Source organism: Chelonoidis abingdonii, chromosome 1 (genome assembly GCF_003597395.2).
Source record: "Chelonoidis abingdonii isolate Lonesome George chromosome 1, CheloAbing_2.0, whole genome shotgun sequence".
NCBI classification, from domain to species: domain Eukaryota; kingdom Metazoa; phylum Chordata; order Testudines; family Testudinidae; genus Chelonoidis; species Chelonoidis abingdonii.
In genome coordinates this window covers 41,552,528-41,574,328 of record NC_133769.1, presented here as the reverse complement: position 1 = coordinate 41,574,328, position 21,801 = coordinate 41,552,528, and the positions used below count along the sequence as shown (strand labels likewise).

The window sequence follows — 21,801 nt, the reverse complement described above, 5'->3', positions numbered from 1 at the left end:
ATCTAACACAAAGAGAATTCCCTCCCCTTGTTCCTTAACCTACCCAGAGAGAAAACTCAAACAAGTCTTACAAAGAAAACTTTATATAAAAAAAAAAGAAAGAAAAAGACATAAGAATATAAACTCTGCATCAAGATGACAATACAGGGCTATTGCTTATAAGAAAATATGAATAAACAGTCTGATTCAAAAAGATATCCAATTTGAAACATTCCAGCAAGTTACACACATGTAAATACCCCCAAAACAACATAAAAGCCTATATTGTTTTTCTACCTGTACTTACAAGTTGGACACAGAAGATTAGAAGAAGAAAGAAGCTTCTCATAGCTGAGAGACAGACAAAAGACTCAGAGTCCAAAAATTCCCTCCCTGACTTTGAAAAATCCAGTTTCCTGATTGGTCCTCTGGTCAGGTGTTTGGTTCCCTTTGTTAACCCTTTACAGGTAAAAGAAACATTAACCCTTAGCTATCTGTTTATGACACCTTGTCTTTTAAACAATTTGCTTGCTAATATTACAACACTGCCTTTTGTCTTCAAGCATTGCTGGCAGCTGGTGGGGTTGAATATTGACCACTACCACTCTTTTTTTCTTTTTTAAAGTTCGAGGCTTTTAACAATGTATGTAAAGTGCTTCGCTAATGGTTTTCATTCTATAATTTATAGCTGCCATATCAGATTTTCCCCCTTATAAAAGAAATGGATTTAAAGTGAATTTTAATTGAATAAGAGTAGGTCCTGCATGATGTGTGTGTTGTGGGAGTGGAGGGGAGGAGATGAGTTAGAAAAGAAAGCAGTTTTGCAATTTACTTAATTCTGACTGACAAGTTGTGCAAGAGGAGGTTTTAATAGTATTGCCGGGGTGGGGGGGAATGACAGGCAGGAATTTGAGGGTGAAAAAGGCAATGTATTTAGCCTCCATTTGACGCCATTCTGTGTAATGCTGTGCTTCCTGAACTTAGCAAGAGTTCTGGGTGTTCATCACCCACCTCACAGGATCAGGTGCTAAATAAGTGACACTAACTGCATATCTTTGGGGAAAACAAGTAGGCCCTGATACAAGAAGGAACTTAAACACGTCGAATTTTCAGTGTGTGAATAATCCCAGGGGGCTGTGTTTAAAATTATTCATGATGGTGCTTGAATGTCTTGAATATTCTTGAAAGATGTCTTGAATATGGTGCTTAATATCTTGCTGAACTGGAGCCTTAATTTCTCTGCCTCCATTCTCTGTCTGTAAAATGGACGTGATAATATTCCCTTTCCCTTTTCTGGCTTTTTTGTTTGGAACATAAAACTCTTCATGGCAGGGAACTCTCTCTTGCTATGTTATAGTTACCTAGCACAATTCGTGGAGTCTCAAGGCCAGAAGCCACCACTGTGATCATCAAGCCTTACCTCTTGTATAACGCAGGCCATAGAACTTCCCCCAAAATAATTCCTGGAGCATGTTTTTGAGAAGAACATCCAATCTTGCTTTTAAAATTCAGTGGTGGACAATAGGCAGTCCAAGTCAGTTGAGTCCTGTAGGTGCTGCCATAACACAAATAATAGAAGAGAATAAAATCTAGAAAGATTCTGCTATATCGGGCTGAGTTCATGTGAGATGATTACAGCATATCTGATTTTATTTTGTTCACTTTTTGTTAGTGTAAGTCTTCAGTTAGTGTGCCTGATGAGAACTAAACTTTTAGAAGTGCACGGGGACTTACTTTTGGAACTTTTCCATGACATATTTAATTTTTGTTTACTGTTTTCTTAGGGAAAAAAATGAAGCCAGTGAATATAAGCTGGAATGTTAAGCTGCGTGAATGTCTGAGATAATCTAGCCCTACTGCTTTGGGGGGGGGAATGAATGCCAGAAAAACCCAACTTTATGGCGTGTACACGTTATTTTTGTTAATTTAACTGGAAACTTCTAATTTATAGAATTTAGCTGAACTGCTTTGGAAGAGCTCTTTTTTTAATGATTTCTAATAAGACTTGACTTTTCTCAAGCATAGTGATTCTTCCTAATACAGATTATAACTATTGTTATCCTGATACTGATATTTATATCCAAACATATATAGGCCCCAACTGAGATTGGAGCCCTGTTGTGCTAGGTGCTGTACATACATACACAGTATGAGACATTCCCTGCCCCGAAGAGCTTACAATCTAACTAGACAAGACAGACAAAGGGTGGGAGATAGCAAGTATCCCGCTCCCCCCGTGGTTACACAGAGAGGTAAAGTTATCACTCAGGACGTCTGTGACAGACCCGGGAATTGAACCCAAAACTCCTAAATCCCAGTCCAGAGAGCTATAATGGGGCCATACTTCCTGTTGATGCATAACCTGAGGCATAGCCCCCTGCTTGGAAGTATGGTGCCTGTATAGTTAGGGTGACAACCCCTAACGAGCACCATATAGAGAGATCAGAGCAGTCATGGGTATTTCTAACCAATTCCCTTTCTAATACCTACATTTCAATTCAATTAATATCCAGCTCTTAAAGGGATAAGTTCTCCTCTAAGTTGTACCTCTGCAAATCCATTGACATAAATGGATTTATGTGGGTGTTAACTGAGGGGCAGAATTGACCCTAGACTGGCATAAGAAATTGCTGCGGTTTTCCTTAAGGGATATCCAGTAAGTAAAGTCACTTCTTGGCTCCTGGTTGCTAAGCTTGAGGGGCAGTATCATTTTATATACATTGCCTTTCCAGTGGGACAGGAATAAACAAATGAGTCTGAGTTTATCTGCATTCACTGTGTCCTAAGATCTGTCCTTACATGCTAGATATAGAATTAGATATGATTATTTTAGCTATAATTTATAGCAGAGTAAGCCTGCTTCTCTAGCTCACTGCAGATAAGAAGATGGCACAAACAAGGTGACCATCACTAAAATGTGGGAGGGGAGATGGCTTGTTTGGATCGGAACACTAAATTCCTGGGGAATGGTGGGGACATGAGGGGAGAGGAGTCTTCTCCAAATAAGATAGCACAGAGCTGCTCTGAGGCTTGGAGAGAGGGTAATAGCACTGTAGAGGAGCACAAGGTTTCATTACACTTCATGGCATGCATCGAAGTCTGCATTCATCCAGAATGCAGTATAATTCTGGGACCTTTCCTGGTGGTTCTGGTATATGAGGTCACCCTGTTATCAAGAGGCAAGCTGACACTGCCTCTTCTGTTGTTTCATGTACGGTTAGTGTAACTACTTGATTTGGCCCATAACAGGACCTTTGGAAAATAGTATTGGGGTTAGTGTCTCTTTCGTTCTTTTTTATTTTTTTGAACTACACTAGGTCTAAAGACATAATCATTCTATTTGAGCAAAGCAATCCTTCCCACGACATCCTTGTCTATGCCTAGAACCATGAAAATACAGAGACTATAAAGAGAGATTAGAATTAGTAGATTATTCAAAATGCCAATGTGAGCAGACGCGGCTCTAGGTATTTTGCCACCCCAAGCACTGCAGGCAGGCTGCCCTCGGTGGCTTGCCTGCGGGAGGTCCCTGGTCCCGCAGATTCAGCGGCACGCCTGCGGGGGGTCCGCTGCAACCGCTAAACCAGCAGACCCTCCACAGGCATGCCGCCGGAGGCAACCTGCCTGCCACCCTTGCAGCGACCAGCAGAGCGTCCCCTGCAGCTTGCCGCCCCAAGCACGCGCTTGCCGTGCTGGTGCCTGGAGCCACCCCTGAGTGTGACTCTTGGGCACAGTAAACAGTATATTGTCTCGGGGAAAGTTCTTCCATCCCAGCTTGAAAGGTTTCTGCAGACTGAATGTTGGCTTTTAGGGTCTGCTCTTCAGTGCAAATGATGATTCAGGCAATTCCCTTTCACCTCCCACCATGGAGTTTGCTATTGCTGCCAACTTTAACTTCTGTTTTGGCACAGGGATATAATTCTTTTTTTTTTTTTTTTTTCAGTTTTTTACTTGGCTTTAGCACTTCATGTGGCTTGCACCCTCCCACAAGGCATTCCCCTGTAAGATTATTTTTTGTTTTTAAATTTTCTCTTTTCTGCTGACCCATTTCTTTTCACAGCCCCAGATCTTTCAGATTTGACTTGAGATCCCTTATAGTTTTCCAAATCCTTTCCCCATCAGGCAGGCACTAGGCAGTCACATAATTAACTTTCAAAGGAAGAGTTACTGGTTCATATTTGTTTGCCAGATTTCTGTCTGCGTGTTTTTTTCCCTTATGCCTACCTGTCCGATCATGCATGCTTTTCTTTCCCCACCATCAGAACTTAACTTTTGCAAGTCTGCAAAATGTTCCATGTTTGGGAAGCCAGCCTGAGTGTCGTAGGTAAAAGCACACGCTAACTTAGGTTTCAGAGGGCATTAATATCATTTCAGTCAATCATCTGGTCTACTTAAAAGTTCAAATGCAATTAGCTTTTGAAATAGAAGTTTCAAGACAATTCTAAAAGCAATTTACATAGTTACGACAGATTGTATACTATTAAAATTTGATATTTTATTTAAAGAAACAAAGTTGAGTGTTAAGACTATGACACACATCAGTAATCACAGGAAAATTTAAAAGTTAGGGCTTATTCTGCACACCAGCTGGCACTCCTACAAGTACAGCAGCTTCCATTAAAACGTCGAAGTCCTGATCGAAAGGTCAGTGAAGACACAGGGTTTTGGATCAGTCCCTTAATGAGTATAGGGGTAATGATTTGTTACTGGCCACCAAGCAAGATTTGAAGGTAGATTCCACTTCATGGTTTCATCATGCCCTTTTTCTCTTCACCCACGCAACCCACACAAAATTGCCAACTCTTACTATTTTTGTTAATATTATGATATTTTGTGGTTTTCCTTAAAGCTCCATATTCTGGAGACATATTTAATTTATGTGAGAAATGTCAGAATTCATTTTTAGTGTCTTGCCCTCATGGTTATGAAGAAAAGATTGAAAATGTAAATACTAAGGGATTGCAAACAAGCAGGCAAATACAAAAATCCAGATATATTTTTTTAAATCTCATGATTTTAAAGACACTCATGACGTTCTGGGGCCTGATTCTTGATTTCTGAGTGCTTCAGCTTCACAATACTGCCCTCACTCCCATTTGCTCTGCCAGTGTCCCCCATACCTCCCTTCCAGATTTACATACCCTTTTTGTGTTTGGCTTTCTGCTCTCTCTGCTAAACAAGGGGCGGGGGGGGGGCGGCAGGGGCTAACATATAAGCACTAGGGGCTTGTCTGTGCAAACTGTCACCAACTACCTACATTGGTTTTTAATTCATGCTTTTTATTGTTTTGATATAAGACTCTGTGTGGGCAGTCTCTCTTGTTTTGGATTAAGAATGCCTTAAATTACTTTTTTCACCCTTTTTAAAACCATTTAAGCTAAATCAAAATAAAAATCACATACAGACTGGCACTTTCATAAACAGAGTGTAAATTAAAACCAGGGTTTTTTTTATGTTGGTGCCATCTTGTATGTAGATTGGCGCCAGAGTCACCCAGAGCGATTCTCCGTGATTAACCTTCTGTGGGTCCCAAAATACTTCCCAGTCCCTCCCTACGTGCTGTAGAGATCCCCACCCCCTTCCTGCCTCTGTGCTGAGCTTCAACACTGCCCAAGTGTGATCTGTCATTCTGCTCTCTTGCTAAATTTGTGTGCTGTGATAAGCAATGGAGTATAGGCTGTCCCTGAAACACCTCAGGCTCCATTGTAGCTGTAGTGTGCTTGAATTCATTGAACAGGCAGACAGGCTGGTGGCTAGGTTCCAGTGTGCATACAAACAGTTGTTTCCCAAGTCATTGTTAAGGCAGAAATGGGTTGCAAGAGCAGGGTTGCAAGCAGGTGGACTGGGGAAAGGGAGAGACAGAGTAAGAGGGGTTAAAAATAAAGAGACATAGTCCTCAGATGTTCCCTCCCCCAGGAGACCATCTTAAGAAAGGTGGCTTGGCTTTTTGCTTCCAAGAGGCTGCACCCTAGGAATTGCTGTAACAAATATCTAGTTCTCAAAGTTATTGGAAAATAAGCTGGACGTATCTACAGGGCATATGCTTTTCATGCAGTTAGGAATTGATAAAACTAGCTCTTGAAAGTCTAGTTCTGAAATGAGACGTGTACTTGCTTTGGCTCTTTAACAGCGGCAATAATATGAAGATATCACATGGACAGAATTGGGTCCCAAATAACTGTGTTTACTGTCTACAAACAAGCAACGCCTAGCTATTTAGATATCGGTAGTCTGGATGGTTTCTAGAACCTAGAACACAGTGCACACCACTAGAGGGCTCATAAACTACTTAACAGGATAGTAGCTAATTTTCTATATGCTGAAACACCAATCTACTTTACTGAAAAGTAATGAAGCTAATGGATTATTTTTTTCCCCCAAGCAATGTAGCATGATTGCTATAACTTTTAATCCGTTAGAAGGTTTTCCTGGCATGATAGAGATTATTGCTCTTTGGAATAATGCAGATATTCCAGTTCTTTCCTTTCCTTCTCCAACTCACCAGCTCCTCAACTAACAAATGTCTGGAAGGGGCCTCACAGAAGCAATAAAATCCAGTAACTTTCAGTGTGAACATTTTAGCTAGAAAGATCATTGTTAATATGTAATGGAAAAATTAAATCCTTTGTGTTATATTGCATTTAGAGTTACTGGATATATAAAAAGTTTGATCCTTTTTTATACTTTCAAAGAAGTTGCCATATGATTTTTAGCTGCCACTTAAACTTTCTGAAAGCTCCCACAATTCTACTGTTTAATAAGACTGAATTCTTAAGTTTTGTATTTGTTTAGATTTTTATCTAAATTAAATCTCACACTAGACAGCATCTATCTGAAGCTCCTGGCTTATGTTCACAAGCCCAGTAAAAGGACTTACAGAACATGAAACCTTCCAAAGCAGCATCTCTTCTCCTTCCTACCACACATCCTGACTTCACTGATAGCCTTTGGATTACCAGTCATGTGACCATACTCAAACTCACCATCACATTTTCCCACAAGACAATTGACCTCATATGACACTCTTCAGAAAACCCCAGTAATTCTCAGAGGTTATTTGGTTATAAATCAATATTTTTAAAACTAAGGTTACTAAAGTTAGGTTAAACTGTATTTTCCCCATGTTTTACATTTTCTTTTTCCCTTCTAGGTATTACATAGAAATGGCTTTATGGATCTGGACATTGAGCATTTTGAGCTGTTTTTGTGTCAGCTGTGGATTCAAGGTTAAGAAACTGCATTTTGAAAGTCCCACAGAGTTAAACCACCTTGCAGTGAATAATGATATCGGGACTGTCTATTTAGGAGCAGTGAATTACCTGCATCAACTTACAAAAGACCTGAAGAAACAGATGTCTGTAGAAACGGGTCCAAAAAAGGATAACAAAAAGTGCACCCCTCCCATTGAAAGCCAGTGCAGTGAAGCAGCACTGACTAACAATTCCAACAAGTTACTTTTGCTGGATCAACTAGAGAGAAAAGTTATTGTGTGTGGGAGCCTTTTTAAGGGAATCTGTTCTATCAGGGAACTGGAAAACATAAAAAATGTAACCTATTATGTTGATAGTGGTGGGGAAAAGTCCTTTGTGGCAAGCAACGATGAGACTGTGTCAACTGTGGGACTAATCACCTCCTTGGACGAAAAACGACTGCTGTTCGTTGGAAAAGGGAATGGACCAAATGATAATGGGATAATAATTAGCACTAGGCAGCTTTACAGTGAGGATGGGAAAGACATTTTTGAAACCTATACAGACTCTACAGCTATTAAGTCAGTATATCACTCCTCAAACACACAGCAGTTTGTGGCAGTCTTTGAATATGATCAATATGTTTATTTTATATTTAATCAGCAGGAGAAACAGCCCCTTAGTAACAGAACACTAATTGCACGTCTGTGCAAACGTGATGCCCACTACTATTCTTACTTTGAAATGAACTTAAGCTGTCAAGATGTTAATGACACTTATGACCACTGTCATTCTGTCTATGTCACAACCCCAGGAGAAAAGTTGGCTGAGAGCATAGCCCAAGAGGGACAGGAGAATAGTACTGTCCCATCAGGTGACAAAGTGCTTCTTGCGCTCTTCAGCAAATTCAACAAAGACAGTGGCTCTCTCAAATCAGCCCTGTGTATGTTTTCCTTGAGACACCTCAATGAAAAAATGGAAGAATATCGGGAAGAATGCTACACTAAAACTGTGCAAGATAGGTTTTATAAACCTTTTTTAGCAGAAGGATCACAGGCATGTGGAACACGGCAAGAGGTAATGTGAACCTCAACTGTAGGTTCTGTTTAAGACTTACTGTGGTGGGAAATAAAATACTAGGAAATCTAATAAAGCATCTGATACTGGGTAGCTGTTTGATATATCAGGCAAAGGCATAATCAGATCATTGGACTGGAAGTTTGATTGCATCTAATTTCCAATTCTAATTTTTGAAGAGATTAATTAGACATTGGAACAGCTCACCAAAGAGAAGTAGTAAAGCCATTATCACTTGGAGCCTTTAAATTGATGTTGGATGTTTTCCTGAAAGGTTCATTTTAATTCAGTCACAAGCTATTGTGCTCAACACAGTTATTTTATGCAGTAGGGAAGTATTCCTTCTGATATAGAAACTATTGGTTGAAATTCCATAGCTGGTGTAACGCATGAGATCAGGCTGTAGATGATCATAGGTATATCTCCATATATTTATATTCACTATCTCATAGAACTGGAAGGGACCCTGAAGGACCATCAAGTCCAGCCCCCTGCCTTCACTAGCAGGACCAAGTACTGGTTTTGCCCCAGATCCCTAAGTGGCCCCCTCAAGGTTTGAGCTTGCAACCCGGGTTTAGTAGGCCAATGCTCAAACCACTGAGCTATCCTTCCCCCACCCCCATCTAGCCTTAAAATCCATGAATTTTCAAATGCTATTTAAAAACCTTGAGACTGTTGTTGTTTGGGTGCTCCAGCGTTTTTAATATTGGTTTTTCAGCTGGACTCTAATTTTTGAGCGTAAGGAGGTCTGCATATTTTTTCTGTCCAGGGCATGACCACCATGTTTTGGCCACTAATACTTCCGTATAATGGTGGTTACCCTTTTCTTTCAGAGCCTGTCAATAACACTGCTTCACTGTCTGGAGAGACTTCAGTCTAGCTAGCCAAAAAATTCTCTTCCTCCTTTCCCCCTGCTCCTGGGGTTTAGGGTGATGCTTCTGCGACACTCGCAGCTTTGTTTGCCTAGGAAGCCAAAAAAATCTACTGAGTGAGGTATTGATTATTGTGGTGTCCGGATTTGTGAGAATGAGAATGAAATTTAGGAATTCTGCATGGTGACCAGGACTTGGCATCACTTAAGGAGGGGAAGGAGTGGATTAAAGATAAAAAGATCACTATCTGGCAACCTTGTGATACCAGATTCAGTAGGAAGGCTAATGTATGAACAGTCATAGAGGGGGGAAAAAATCCTTCTTTTAAAGGTAGTCTCTCCAGCTCAGGGTTAAAGTGCATTGGCAGGATGATGTGAGGAAGCTTGCACAGAATCTGCCTATACTGTACCTCTTCTGCCAACAGCACTAACTTGATAAAGCAAAATCTGTTTAAATATACCATTTTATAGTGTGAACAGATCAGTCACATTTTTAAATGGCGGGTATTTATGGTTCAACAAATACCTAAAGCCTATTTATTTTATTGTACAAACTGCTTAGTTTTTAATATCTTTTTACATCTTCTTAAGGAAATAGGAACAAAGGTTTAGTTTGTTTGTTTTTTTTCAATCTGAAACAGCTCGTATAAAGTGGGATATATTGGACCAGTTGTAATTATCAATCTACTTTGCTGTTGTCCTAAGGAGAGGAGCCATGCTTCTGCTTTTCTTCCTGTCCTTCAAAAAGATACAGAAACTGCTACAATTCTCAACTAATCATCCTTGTGTAGGGTAATATTGTGATGATAGTGTTGCATTGTGCTCTGAGTTAGGAGTTACTGATCTGAATGTTTAACATCATTCTATATCTCCATTCGTTATTAGGGTGCAAGCAAAAATTTCCCTTGTGGTTCTGAACACTTACCATATCCTTTGGGAAGCACAAATAACATTGTTGGGAAGCTGCTGTTACAGAAAAAGGGGATGAATCTAACAGCAGTTACTGTGACAGTGGAAAATGGGCATACGGTGGCATTTTTAGGAACTTCAGATGGTAGAATTCTTAAGGTAATGTTTCCCATTTTTAAAGGACTAAAACATGTTTAAAATGTTTCAAGTTGTGGCAGTAGCATGGTTCTCTGTTAAAGACAATTAACTTTTTAAAAGGTAAAGCAGAGTTTCAGGTGTAGATTCTTTCTGCACTTCCCATTCTTAATTTTAAAGAGTACATAGGCTATTTCTGAAATACTTCTCCAATGTGCTGTTTTATTTAGTATCACACATATGACATTTAAAGTAGTGGGGGAAAAAGGAGAAAAAATAACTGTTAGGAAACACAAACAGCACTATGTGCTCTAACAATTAAACGTACAGTTGCAAATTATAACCATCCTGCATCTCACACACAAAAACATATACAAACAGTGAATGAACTAGTCCTGCCAATAAATCAAAGCAGGAAACTATCCCTTTTAATTCTTCCTACCACCCCGCGTAGGTACATCTTCAGCTTTCCCCCAGAGTCCTGCCAAATGCATGGCTTTTGCAGCATGCACAGAAAGGTCATCACGTTTTGGCTATTTCAGACTGCATTCATTCATAAGGCATTAGTAAGGGTAATAAATAGTGTGCCTACCATATATATTTAATTAGCACTTTTTATGGTGAGCACAGCAAAGATCTTTAGTCTTATCTCCATTCAAGGCCAGTTACTTTAAGAACAGTTGTTATGACCGTAATTCTCCATTCTCATCCTATAAGAATCTGGCCCTCCATTAACTATAAAAATCTGAAAGGCAATATGAGGGTTATAGACAAGGCTTTTGTAAATTGTGACTATAGGTTGTTGAGTTTTGGGGGAGGGGTGAGCCTTCATTCATACATATAATGCTATGGATCATTTTAAGTTAGGAAGCCCTGCAAAATTATTTTGCTTGAATGTTAGTGATAGCCACATATATCATATAGTTTGAAATTCGTAGTAAACTCCATTGGATAATATAAGAGTAAATAACCAACATGAACGTGTTTCAGGTACAAAGGCATGAAGCAGAGACTCTATTAAGCTGACTGGTCTAAATAATATAAGTTGGTTAAAAAATCAATACAAGTATGAAATACATAGAATGGAGGGAGGTTTCATTTCATGCCTCATGATCTGTTTACTGCTTTTGAAGTACGTTTTGTTAAATTAGAATGTTTTCTCCAAACATACACATTTGAGAGACTCAAACACAGGATTTTCATTAAAAGTAAATTGAAATAATAAAGTAGCAGCATTAAGCACCTGTCTTTCATTAAATAGGTGTTCCTGAATACTCCTACAAATGAGTACAGCTCTGTTCCCATAGAAATAGACAAACCTGTAAAGAATGACCTTGTCCTTGATGCTACCCAAGAGAACCTGTATGTGATGACCACAACCAAGGTACGGTATCTTACTTTTGGGGAAGGTGTCTATAAAACTTGAGGTGTGCGACTATATCTGAAAAGATTCTTATAATTCACAATTATTCTCATGAGCCTTCACATTTGGTAAGATTTCAGCTACCTCTCCATTTATGTCTATATATGTACCTTTACAGCTAACAAGGGCACAGTTAGTAGTCAACAAATGCAAAAATGTGTTTCAGAGCATAGGGCAGAGCAGAGATAAAGTGGCTACTGTCTGCTCCTTCCTTTGCCTGCTTCAGCTCCTTTTTACTCTTCATTCATGCCAGCAGGGAGGAGCAGCTGGGCAAGTGGAAGGTGGGTGACTGTAAAACCAAGGACAGTGGTTGTAAACCAAATTCCTGGTGTTGACAATTCTGTGATTTTAATGGTGAGTCTCGGGATATTTGATCTCCAAGTCCCAACTGCTGGAGTCAAAAGAGAATGCAAGAATATTAGTTTTCATTTAAAAAAAAAGGGTTTCTGGTCCTCAAGGTACAGAGAAGCTTGAAAACATGAAGCAAGGGCACCTTAAAGGCTGAAAAACAAAACAGTAAATTAAAAAACACCCAGATTTTTTTTAAATTATTTTCAGGGGCCAGATGCATGTTTTTAGAACAGTTGAAGGTGGCAATACCCCAAATGTTTCAGGAGTCCCTGTACTGCTTGGGGCACAAGGAATCCAGTCACCAGTAGAGGAGCTGCCTTTATTATAGAGGGAACCATCAGTTCCAAGTTAAGGGATTCCCCCCCTCTTGTCTGGCAGGGTTGCACTCCATAAGAGAGAAGGGAGAACCAATAGGGGGCAGGAAGGGATGCCAAATCTCTGGCAGCTCCTTCACAGCACCTGGCTACTAGAATCACAGAACATTAGGGTTGGAAGAGACGTCAGGAGGTCATCTAGTCCAATCCCCTGCTCAAAGCAGGGCCAACACCAACTAAATCAGCCTACCTGCCTCCCCTCCCCCCTCCCTTGGTGGTTGCTGGAGCAGCCAGCCTGGGAGCAACAGATATTGGTTCACTTGTACACAGATGTTGGTTCACTTGTACACTTTTGCTGGTCACTAACATCTGGTAGAGTGGGAGGTGAGAAATGTTCCGAAGGTACTAATGATGGGCAGAAGGCTGAGGTGAAGTGTTGTGCCACCACTGCTATGGGGAAGGATGGGCACTTTGGGTGGGTGACAAAAGGACTACGGTGGTGGGGAGGGATAAGAGAGTGTCTGTGAAAATCTTATCTTGAGAATAATGGCTTTAATATGAGATGCCATAAGGGGGAAATGAATCAGTTCAATGAATGATAAAGTACGTATTGTGTACACTAGATACTACAGAGGTGGTTGTTTTTCAGAAGATTGCAATATTTCAAAATCTGGTTCCATTTTGATTCAAAACAAACCTGCAAAATTTCAAACTACTCTGTGAAAGGGAAAGGTGCCCAGGCTCTGGGGCAGGCCACCTGGCAGGCCACCCAGAACCATGAAATCAGAAAGCCCTGGCATCCCTAGCAGCCAGCCAAGGAGGCAGGAAAACAACCAGATTTCAAAAGCTGCATGGTAGACTAGGTTCTGTCGGGTCCCTGCCTGGTTTCTGGAGAAACCCTTGTCAAAAACTCAATTACTGTCTCCACAGGGCATTTCAATTTGAACAAATCAGAAGATTCCATTGTAGTGTAGACTACAAATTCTGAATGCTGTGAATCTGTCTGTCTACACTCCAATGGGCACTCTAATTTGGAGTTTGTTTTAACTTTTTTCTAACTGTCTCACTAAAAATAGTGAGGATGCAGTTGGTACCAGCTTCAGTATAGTCTAGCAAAGCGATAACATAGCCAGGGAGCCAGGCAGGCTTGTACAGCCCACATCGCCATGTCCTCACTGCTATTTTTAATAAACTAGCTAGATTACAACTACTGTGGGTACATCTACACAAGCTGCAAATTGCACACTGCTTGTTGAAGGATAGACCTAGCCTTAGTTTTCTTCCATAAAACATGTGTTCTGCTTCAACACTATTGTTGTTTAAAAGTAGGTGCTGTATAAATATGGAAGATGGAAGCAAAGTAATTTCATTCATCACAATGAACAGTCAAACCCCCTCACCTGCTTTTAGTAGCTACATAACTTGATGGAGACTAAGTCTTAAGAGCATGAAGAAATAAAAACAGCAAAATTGAAGGGAGGGAAAACAAATGTTGAAAACTGTACTTCTATTCCTAGTGTACCATGTGTATGTGAGGTCAGATATTGATATGTCAGAGAATCTAGTGCAGAGTTGCAAATGTAAGACCAAGTTAAACTAAAGTAAATAACTTAAGGACTCTATCTGTGCTGATACAGGTACTCAGTGCTAAACAGTAACTGTCAGATGCAGTGAACCTTGTCACTCAGAGAACATGTGCTGGGTCTTATGTGGTTACCCCAGCAGGGACATTACAGCAGGGTGAAGGCAGGCATACTAGGTAGTGTTGTGCTGGAAGATATTTTGGTGTATCTAATTTAAAACTTTAGAACTGGTGGAAAGATGGTAAAGAAGCAAACAAAGATTAAAGTCAGAGTGAAAGTGTTTCCTGCTTTCCTGATTCACTTCTCCTCCCATCTGTTCAGTGTTTTCCTCTGTTGTGTAAATAAGCAGTGGGTGGTTCAGAGCAGATGTTTTGTTTTGTTTTTTTAAAGTCTAGCCCCCTCCCACCTGATTCCCAGAGCTCATGCAGAGATCAGGAGAAGTCCCCTGCAGCTTCACTGGGAAGTTGGAAAAGACTGCATCACTTCTGCCATACCCATTTGGTTTATTCAAAGTGTATAGAAGTGGTAGGCTCTCAAATTTGGCATGGTAGCTAGCTCCTATATTGGGAATAAAACAGCACCTGTGGCAGTTACATGTCATTATTCTTGGCTTGTTTCCTGTTTAGCTTTTACCAATCTCTTTGATTAGAAGTGTCAGAAAATCTGTAAAATGAGTGTTTGTTTGCCTTTTAATGCTGAATCTCACAATCTAAACGGAGCAGCTATTTTTTTAATCCATTAAATTTACATCAAACTTGTAGAGACAATATAATATCTCTTAGGACTTGTTCCTGCCTGCCAGGATTATGAAACAAATACTTTGTCATAAGGGAGAGCGAGAGTATCATCCCTTTTAATATTATGTTACTCATGACTGTAGTACCAATCAGTGAGAGCGTATTCCAGGATCTGAACTCCAGTTAAGTAAAAATTAAATGAAAAAACAGTATGAAAAAGAAAAAATGGGGACAAGGACACATCTCAATAGATGGGAACTGTCAGATGCTGAAGCTTTTTTTAATTGACCCATATCTCGGTCTCTGCTAATATGCAGAATAAGAACCCTGTTTTGGATTTTTAGAGTAATTTTTTAGCTATCTGCCAGTTGGTTTAAAAAAAGAGAGAGAAAAAGCTTGAGTTATGATTGCCAAAAAGTTTTTATAGTCTTCAGAAGTAAATCTTAATGGTCAGCAGAAAGGAGACTGTCCCATTTCCATCAAGAGCTTTTGTGCAATTTCAACAGCATAATATTTTTTTTTAAAAAAAAAAAAGGAAACAAGGTTATTTACACCTATCGCTACAGGAAATCAAAAGCAGAGGCAGTGTGGTTGCTGGAAGTATGAGTAGCATGGTTGCTATTTTCTCCCCTACTGCTTTGTTTGATAGTTTTACATTGCTTATTTCCATTTTTCCACTTGAATTTGTTGTGTGGCAACAAGGGATATGAATAGAGAACTGAGATACTTCTGGACATTCCAAAATTTTCATGCTTTTGAACATGCTGAACTGCTGCCAGATAGAAATAACACTTCTGGATGCATTTCCAAGCACTGGGTGACAGCACCAACTAAAATGGAAGGGTATTCTAGTCATAAAGAGAACTGGAATGGCTGTGTTTGCCAGTCAGTTCAAAGTTAGACATGTGGAAATGCCCATCCTACAGCAGCTATTCTTTGTGAAGTGGAAAGCCATTTGTGCAGCGTCTAACGTTTCTGCCCTGCTGTAGTCATTGTAATGGGGATTTCCAGAAGGCACCTGCCTAATCTGGGAAAAATGATGGAAAGGTTCATTTCAGCAAAAGCTAAATTACATGTTGACTATGCAACACATTATACTGGACAGAAAATTAGATGACTTGCAATGCAATAGAGCAGAAAAAAATGTGAAATTGGGCTCCAGTCACAGAGTCAACAAGTCAAGGATTAGGGAAGTGATTGATACGTCTCTATGTGGCCATGGTGAAACCAAGTGGTGTATTTTCTTCGGAAATGAAGCTGACGTAAATTGATCCTTATTTTCTTTGTTCATATTGTCTTTGGGTTTTTTCATCTTCATTCTCCAGGTGTTTCGTCTTCCTGTCCAGGAATGTGCTAGTTACTCAGACTGTATGCTGTGTACTCAAGCACAGGATCCTTATTGTGGCTGGTGTGTAATAGAGGGGAAGTAAGTATTGTTGATATTTTGCAGGTGGTGTATGGGGTGGGTTGACACTGTTCATAGAGAAAGTCCTTATATGGCTGGGTGTAACAGGCAAGCAAATAAGACAGCAAGAAAAAGAACTGCTAAGACCCATAAAATATAAATCCAGTCAAGCACAGTTTTTATTATTAATTGCTTTATAGTGCGAGGGATTGTGTGCTGAGCTCACAGCTAATCACAGGAGCATAGGAACTGACACTTGACTGACTTATCTATGTAGGTAACTAAATTAATAATCAGAAATATGTATTCTTCTTTGAGTGATAACCCTCAGTGAAATACAATAGGGACTATGTGCCTGTGCTGCCTCATGGCCTTTCCTGAGGCAATAAAGGACACAGTGGGTGGCTGGCATCTCCAGTTCCTTCTCATCTTCACATGGTCCCAGTCAGAGCTTCTATTCTATCTTCTTGTGATGCACTTGCCAAAACTTCACAAGAAGACTGTTAGTACTGTTAATAGTTTAGATTTATTATTTTGTTCTGTGTTTTTTGTTAGATTTTTCCTTCTGCATAGTAGATTTAGGACTTGGGATGCCGATTTGGCAGGGTTTCCAGCCAAACTTCCCTCCCACCCCACCCCATCCAGTACCCAGGTTTAGGTACTAGATTATGCTGAAGAAAATTATTTATGGGTTCAAAATCTGTGCTCCCTGCTACTTTTCCATCTGCGATGAGCACCAGCACTGTTTGTACTGCTTGGGGGAATCCCACATTGCATCCAAATCCAGTATCTGCCTCTCTTTCTCTACCCATACTCAAGAAAACTGGGCTCTCCACCTCAGAAAACACATCATGGAGTTTGCCTTAGAACTGGCATTGGATCCTGGCCATGGAACCCCCCAGTACATCGGCCTGAACAGGTGAAAAGCCCTCTCTCTACTGTGGACCCTCCATTGGGCTCCACCGGTACCAGTGCGAAGGCCTAGCTGTGAACCAAGGAAGCATGCACATAAGCATGGCAATATATCATCTTCCAAGCCTAAGAAAGACTTGGCACTATCCATGAGTTCCAGCCACAGAGAGACCAAGCGTTCCAAGACTCACAAGACCAAAAAACTGTCACACCGATCACCGGATCCATCGGTACTGATTATGGGTCCTGCAACTCCTCCAGCTCCATCCATGCCACAGGAGCAGTCAGTCTCCAAACAGGTGCAGTTACTGGTGCCAGCTCCTCCCACAGAACAGACCATTGACTCCTGGGAGACTCTTAAGTGCTCTGGGTCCCCACAACTTGTTTGTACCAGAAGGGCTGTGGGCTCCCCATGCCCTTATCTGATCACCAGCTTGCAGTGATTTGTCCTCCACTTCTTCCCACCACCTCCCGTTCTAGTGTTTCTGAAGGCGCCATCATTTGGAGAGGTTTCCAACTCCTCTGATTCAGATGATATGGATGTCTTGACACAGTCCACTGATTCTGTTTCGGAAGCACGACTGCCGGAAGGTTTTGATGGCACTGTGGCAGTTCTCCATCTTGCCTTTCTCGCAGAGCTGGTATCTGGCTCTGTGATTACAGGCTATGGGTCAGTCAACAGCAGGGTCAACCAGATTGGCCATACTGGAGCTTGTGGCCCCAAAATTCACCCTTTGAACAGGTCTGCTTCCCATCGTTCACAACCGTAGTCGGGTAGGCACTCCGATATAGCGTTGGACGGTGCACTGATTAGTTCAACTCTGATGGTACCAGCGAATCCGGAGAGGCATCCCTCATCTTCTCCAGACATGGCCGCCTCTTCAGTCCCCTTCTCCCCACTGGATGACTATTGACAGTTCCAGGAACTGCTGCGGAGAATAGCCAACACGCTAGGGATCCACTCAATGAAGTACAGAAGTCAACATCAGCTGCTTGACATGTTGCACACGTCAGTATCAGTGAGGGTGGCCCTACCTATCAATGACACCATCCTCCAACCAGCATGCACCCTGGCCATGTGAAAAAAACACCTTGAAAGGGGCTAAGACAATGTATTATGTCTCCTCCCACAATCCCCCCAAGGGGTCAGAGTTCCTATTCTCTCATACTCCTTCGAACTCATTGGTCATCCAGGCAGTGTCAGAAAATTCAGGCAGCAACACCCCCGTTCCACCCCATCCAACATAGAGGCTAAGAGGCTAGACCTCATGGGCAGAAAGGTCTCCTCGGCAGGGCTCGAATTTCATATTTCAAATTACTTAGCCCTGATGAACAAATATTTTATTTACTATGGGCGATTGACTGTGTTAGCAGACAAGCTGCCCTCACAGGATTACAATCGATTCCAGGCAGTTTTGCAATAAGGCAAGTTATTCACCATGTCCATGCTACAGACCGCAGTGGACTCTGCAGACATGGCTTCCCATGTCTGGGCAATGGATATTCTCATGAGGAGGGAATCCTGGTTACACTCCTCTGGCTTCCCTAGGGAAGTGTAGAGAAAGAGAGAAACCAACAGGACTCCCTGGCCATCACATACAGTCCCCAGCTAAAACCCCTCCAACGCATCATCAGGGATCTACAACCCATCCTGGACAATGATCCCACACTTTCACAGGCCTGGGGTGGCAGGCCAGTCCTCGCCCACAGACAACTTGCCAACCTGAAACATATTCTCACCAGTAACTGCACACCGCACCATAGTACTGCTACTCAGAACCAATCCATGCAACAAACCTCGATGCCAAACTTGCCCACATATCTACACGCAGCGAACCACCGCAGGAACCTAACCAGATCAAGCCACACCATCACCGGTTCATTCACCGCACGTCACCAATGTAATATACGCCATCATAGGCCAAGCAAATGCCCCTCTGCTATGTACATCAGCCAAACGGAACAGTATTCGACGGAAAGGATAAATGGAATCACACATCAGATGTTAGGAATGGCAATACAAAAACCTGTAGGAGACAGCAATTTCAACCTCCCTGGCCACACTATAGGCAGACTTAAGGGTGGCCATCCTGCAGCAAAAAAAACTGTTCAGGACCAAACTTCAAAGAGAAACTGCTGAGCTGCGTTCATCTGCAAATTGGACATCAGCTGCTCGGATTAAAAAAAGACAATGATGGTTGCAACTACAAAAGCAGTTCTCCTCCTTGGCTATTGCACTCAACACTGGAAACAGGGGCCTCATCCTCTCTGATTGAACTAACTTGTTATCTCTACCTTCTAGCAATATAAACCTGACCCCTGGAATTCCATGCATGCATCTGACGAAGTGGATATTCACCCACGAAAGCTCATGCTCCAAAACATCTGTTAGTCTATAAGGTGCTACTGGATTCTTTGCTGCTTTTACAGATCCAGACTAACACGGCTACCCCTCTGATACAGAGGATTGTAGAGGACCTTTCATTCAACGAATCGCATCTCTTCAATTAGAAGTCAGATGAGACGCAGCACTCCCTAAAGGACTCTAGAGCCACTTTCAGAGCTTTGGGTAGCTACACACCAGCATCAAGAGGAAGTTCTACCACTCAACCACAATCAAAATGCCCTAAGGTACACAGACCCCATCTGCCTATATCGACTGCTCAGTCATCCATGCAACACACCCATTCGTTTTATAAGCGGTATTTCTGAGTGTCCTTCGAGAGCGGTCAACCAGTCTCTGTACACCCTGCCTATCTCCTTCGGGGGTGTCTACCAGCATAGAAAACCATAACAATGGACAAGTGAGTCCTAGATATTATTCAGAGCAGCTGCATCCTAAAGTTTACAGCGATGCCCCCGTCTCACCCTCCACCTCAGTCCAAACACAGAACACTGAGGGGAGCTGTGGAGCTAATCCCAGACCCCTTTCAGGGAACAGGGTTCTACTTGAGCTATGTCTTAGTACCCAAAAAGAGTGGAGGATGAAGACCAACATTTAATCTCGACATCTCAACCATTCAGTTTCCAAACCAAGATTACACTTGGTCACTCTTGCAACAATCATTCCCTCCCCAGAAAGAGGCATGTGGTTTACAACTCTCGATATGCAGGACGCCTACTTCCATATCGAGATATACACCTGACACACACAAAGTTCCTGAGGTTCAAGGTGAGACCTCAACATCTTTAATAGAGCATTCTCCCATTCAAACTTAACACTGCCCCACAAGTGTTCACAAAAGTTTTCTTGGTCATGGCAGCTCATCTCAAACGTCTGAGTATCCTCGTTTTTCCCTATCTAGATGACTGGCTGATAGCAGCACAGTCCAAAGAAAAGGCCTAGGAACCAACATCACAGCTGCTTCTAGTCCTCTCCTCCCTGGGAGTTAGTTTCAACAGCATATCCTTTTGACAGTCGCCTACCGAACGGTCACCCAGAACATGATTTCCGATAGTCTCAGCAGAAACTTTGCAACTGACCGTGAATGGGAATTGCATGACTTGGTAACCACTGACATCTTTGGTCGGTGGGGACCCCCTAGTGAGGGATCTTTTGGCATCCCACAACACCACAAAATGCACCCAATATTGTTCAAGGGGAGGAATTGAACTCGCTCAAAGGGGGATGCCCTATTCATCGATTGGTCAGACTGGGTGAACTATGCCTTCCCCTGCTTACTTCTCCTACCACGAGTAATCCTCAAGATCAGGCGAGAGAAAACAACAACTATCTTGATTACTCTCTTCTGGTCTTGCTAGTTCTGGCTCCCGCTTCTCCTCTGCATGTCAAAGCACCCTCCATTCACACTTCGGATGTTCATAAAGCTACTGACTCAACACAACAGCAGCCTCAAACACCCCAACCCACACACGCTTCCATTGACTGCTTGGTTTTTGGATGGACGCCTCCACTAGCACAGGAATGCTCTCTGGCAGTTCAAGATGTCCTTTCAAGGAGCAGGAAAGACTCCACAAGACACTTGTATCAAGCCAAATAGATGTATTTTACTTCCTGGGCTGCACGACAGGGCCTTGTCCCTGAAACTGTGGGCATCCTGCTACTCTTGTAATATTTCCTCTATCTGAAGAACTTGGGACTTGCCCTCAGTTCTAGTGCTTTTCATCCACCTGCGGATGGACATTCCATTTTTACCCGCCTGTTAACTGTACAATTCTGGAAGGGCCTTCTGTGAAAATACCCTCCCACTCAGCCTATTGCCCTCCAATGGGACATTAACCTAGTCCTCTCCTCATTGACGACCACTCCCTCGAACCTATGACCTCCTGATTGCTGTCTCTCCTGTCCATGAAAGTCACTTTCCTTGTTGCTATTACATTGGCTAGGAGGGCTGGCAAACTGGGAGCCACTTCTTTGTTTCAGTCTTCACTGAGAAGTCTGAAGGAATGTCTAACATAGTGAATGCTTATGGGAAGGGGGTAGGTTTAGAAGATAAAATTAAAAAAAGAGCAAGTTAAAAATCACTTAGAAAAGTTAGATGTCTGCAAGCACCAGGGCCGATGAAAATGCATCCTAGAATACTCAAGAGTTAATAGAGGAGGTATCTGAGCCTCTAGCTATTTCTTGAAAAGTCAGGAGACAGAAGACTCAGAAAACTGGAAAAGGGAAAATATAGTGCCCATCTAATAAAAAGGGAATAAAAACAACCAGAAACTAACAGACCAGTTAGTTGTAATTCTGTGCCAGGGAAGATAATGAGCAAGAATAAAGAAATCATCTGCAAAACTTGGAAGGTGGTAAGGTAATAGGGAATAGCCAGCATGGATTTGTAAAGAACAAATCGTGGTCAAACCAAATCTGATAGCGTTTCTTGAATAGGATAACGAGCCTTGTGGATAAGGGAGAAGTAGTGGATTGGTATACCTAGACTTTAGTAAGCATTTTGATTGTTCG

The 21,801-nt window shown here is 41.7% G+C and overlaps 1 protein-coding gene across 2 annotated transcripts in view; it reads left to right on the top strand.

Annotated features, from left to right (window-relative positions):
• PLXNB2 (plexin B2) overlaps positions 1–21,801 on the top strand; it is a 358,989-nt gene that overhangs the window by 251,084 nt on the left and 86,104 nt on the right. For both annotated transcript variants that reach the window (XM_032769366.2, XM_032769365.2), the window contains exons 4-7: positions 7,130–8,246; positions 10,003–10,185; positions 11,423–11,545; positions 15,895–15,995. In XM_032769366.2, coding sequence (XP_032625257.1) covers positions 7,130–8,246; positions 10,003–10,185; positions 11,423–11,545; positions 15,895–15,995 — 1,524 coding nt within the window. The remainder of the gene's footprint in view (positions 1–7,129; positions 8,247–10,002; positions 10,186–11,422; positions 11,546–15,894; positions 15,996–21,801) is intronic.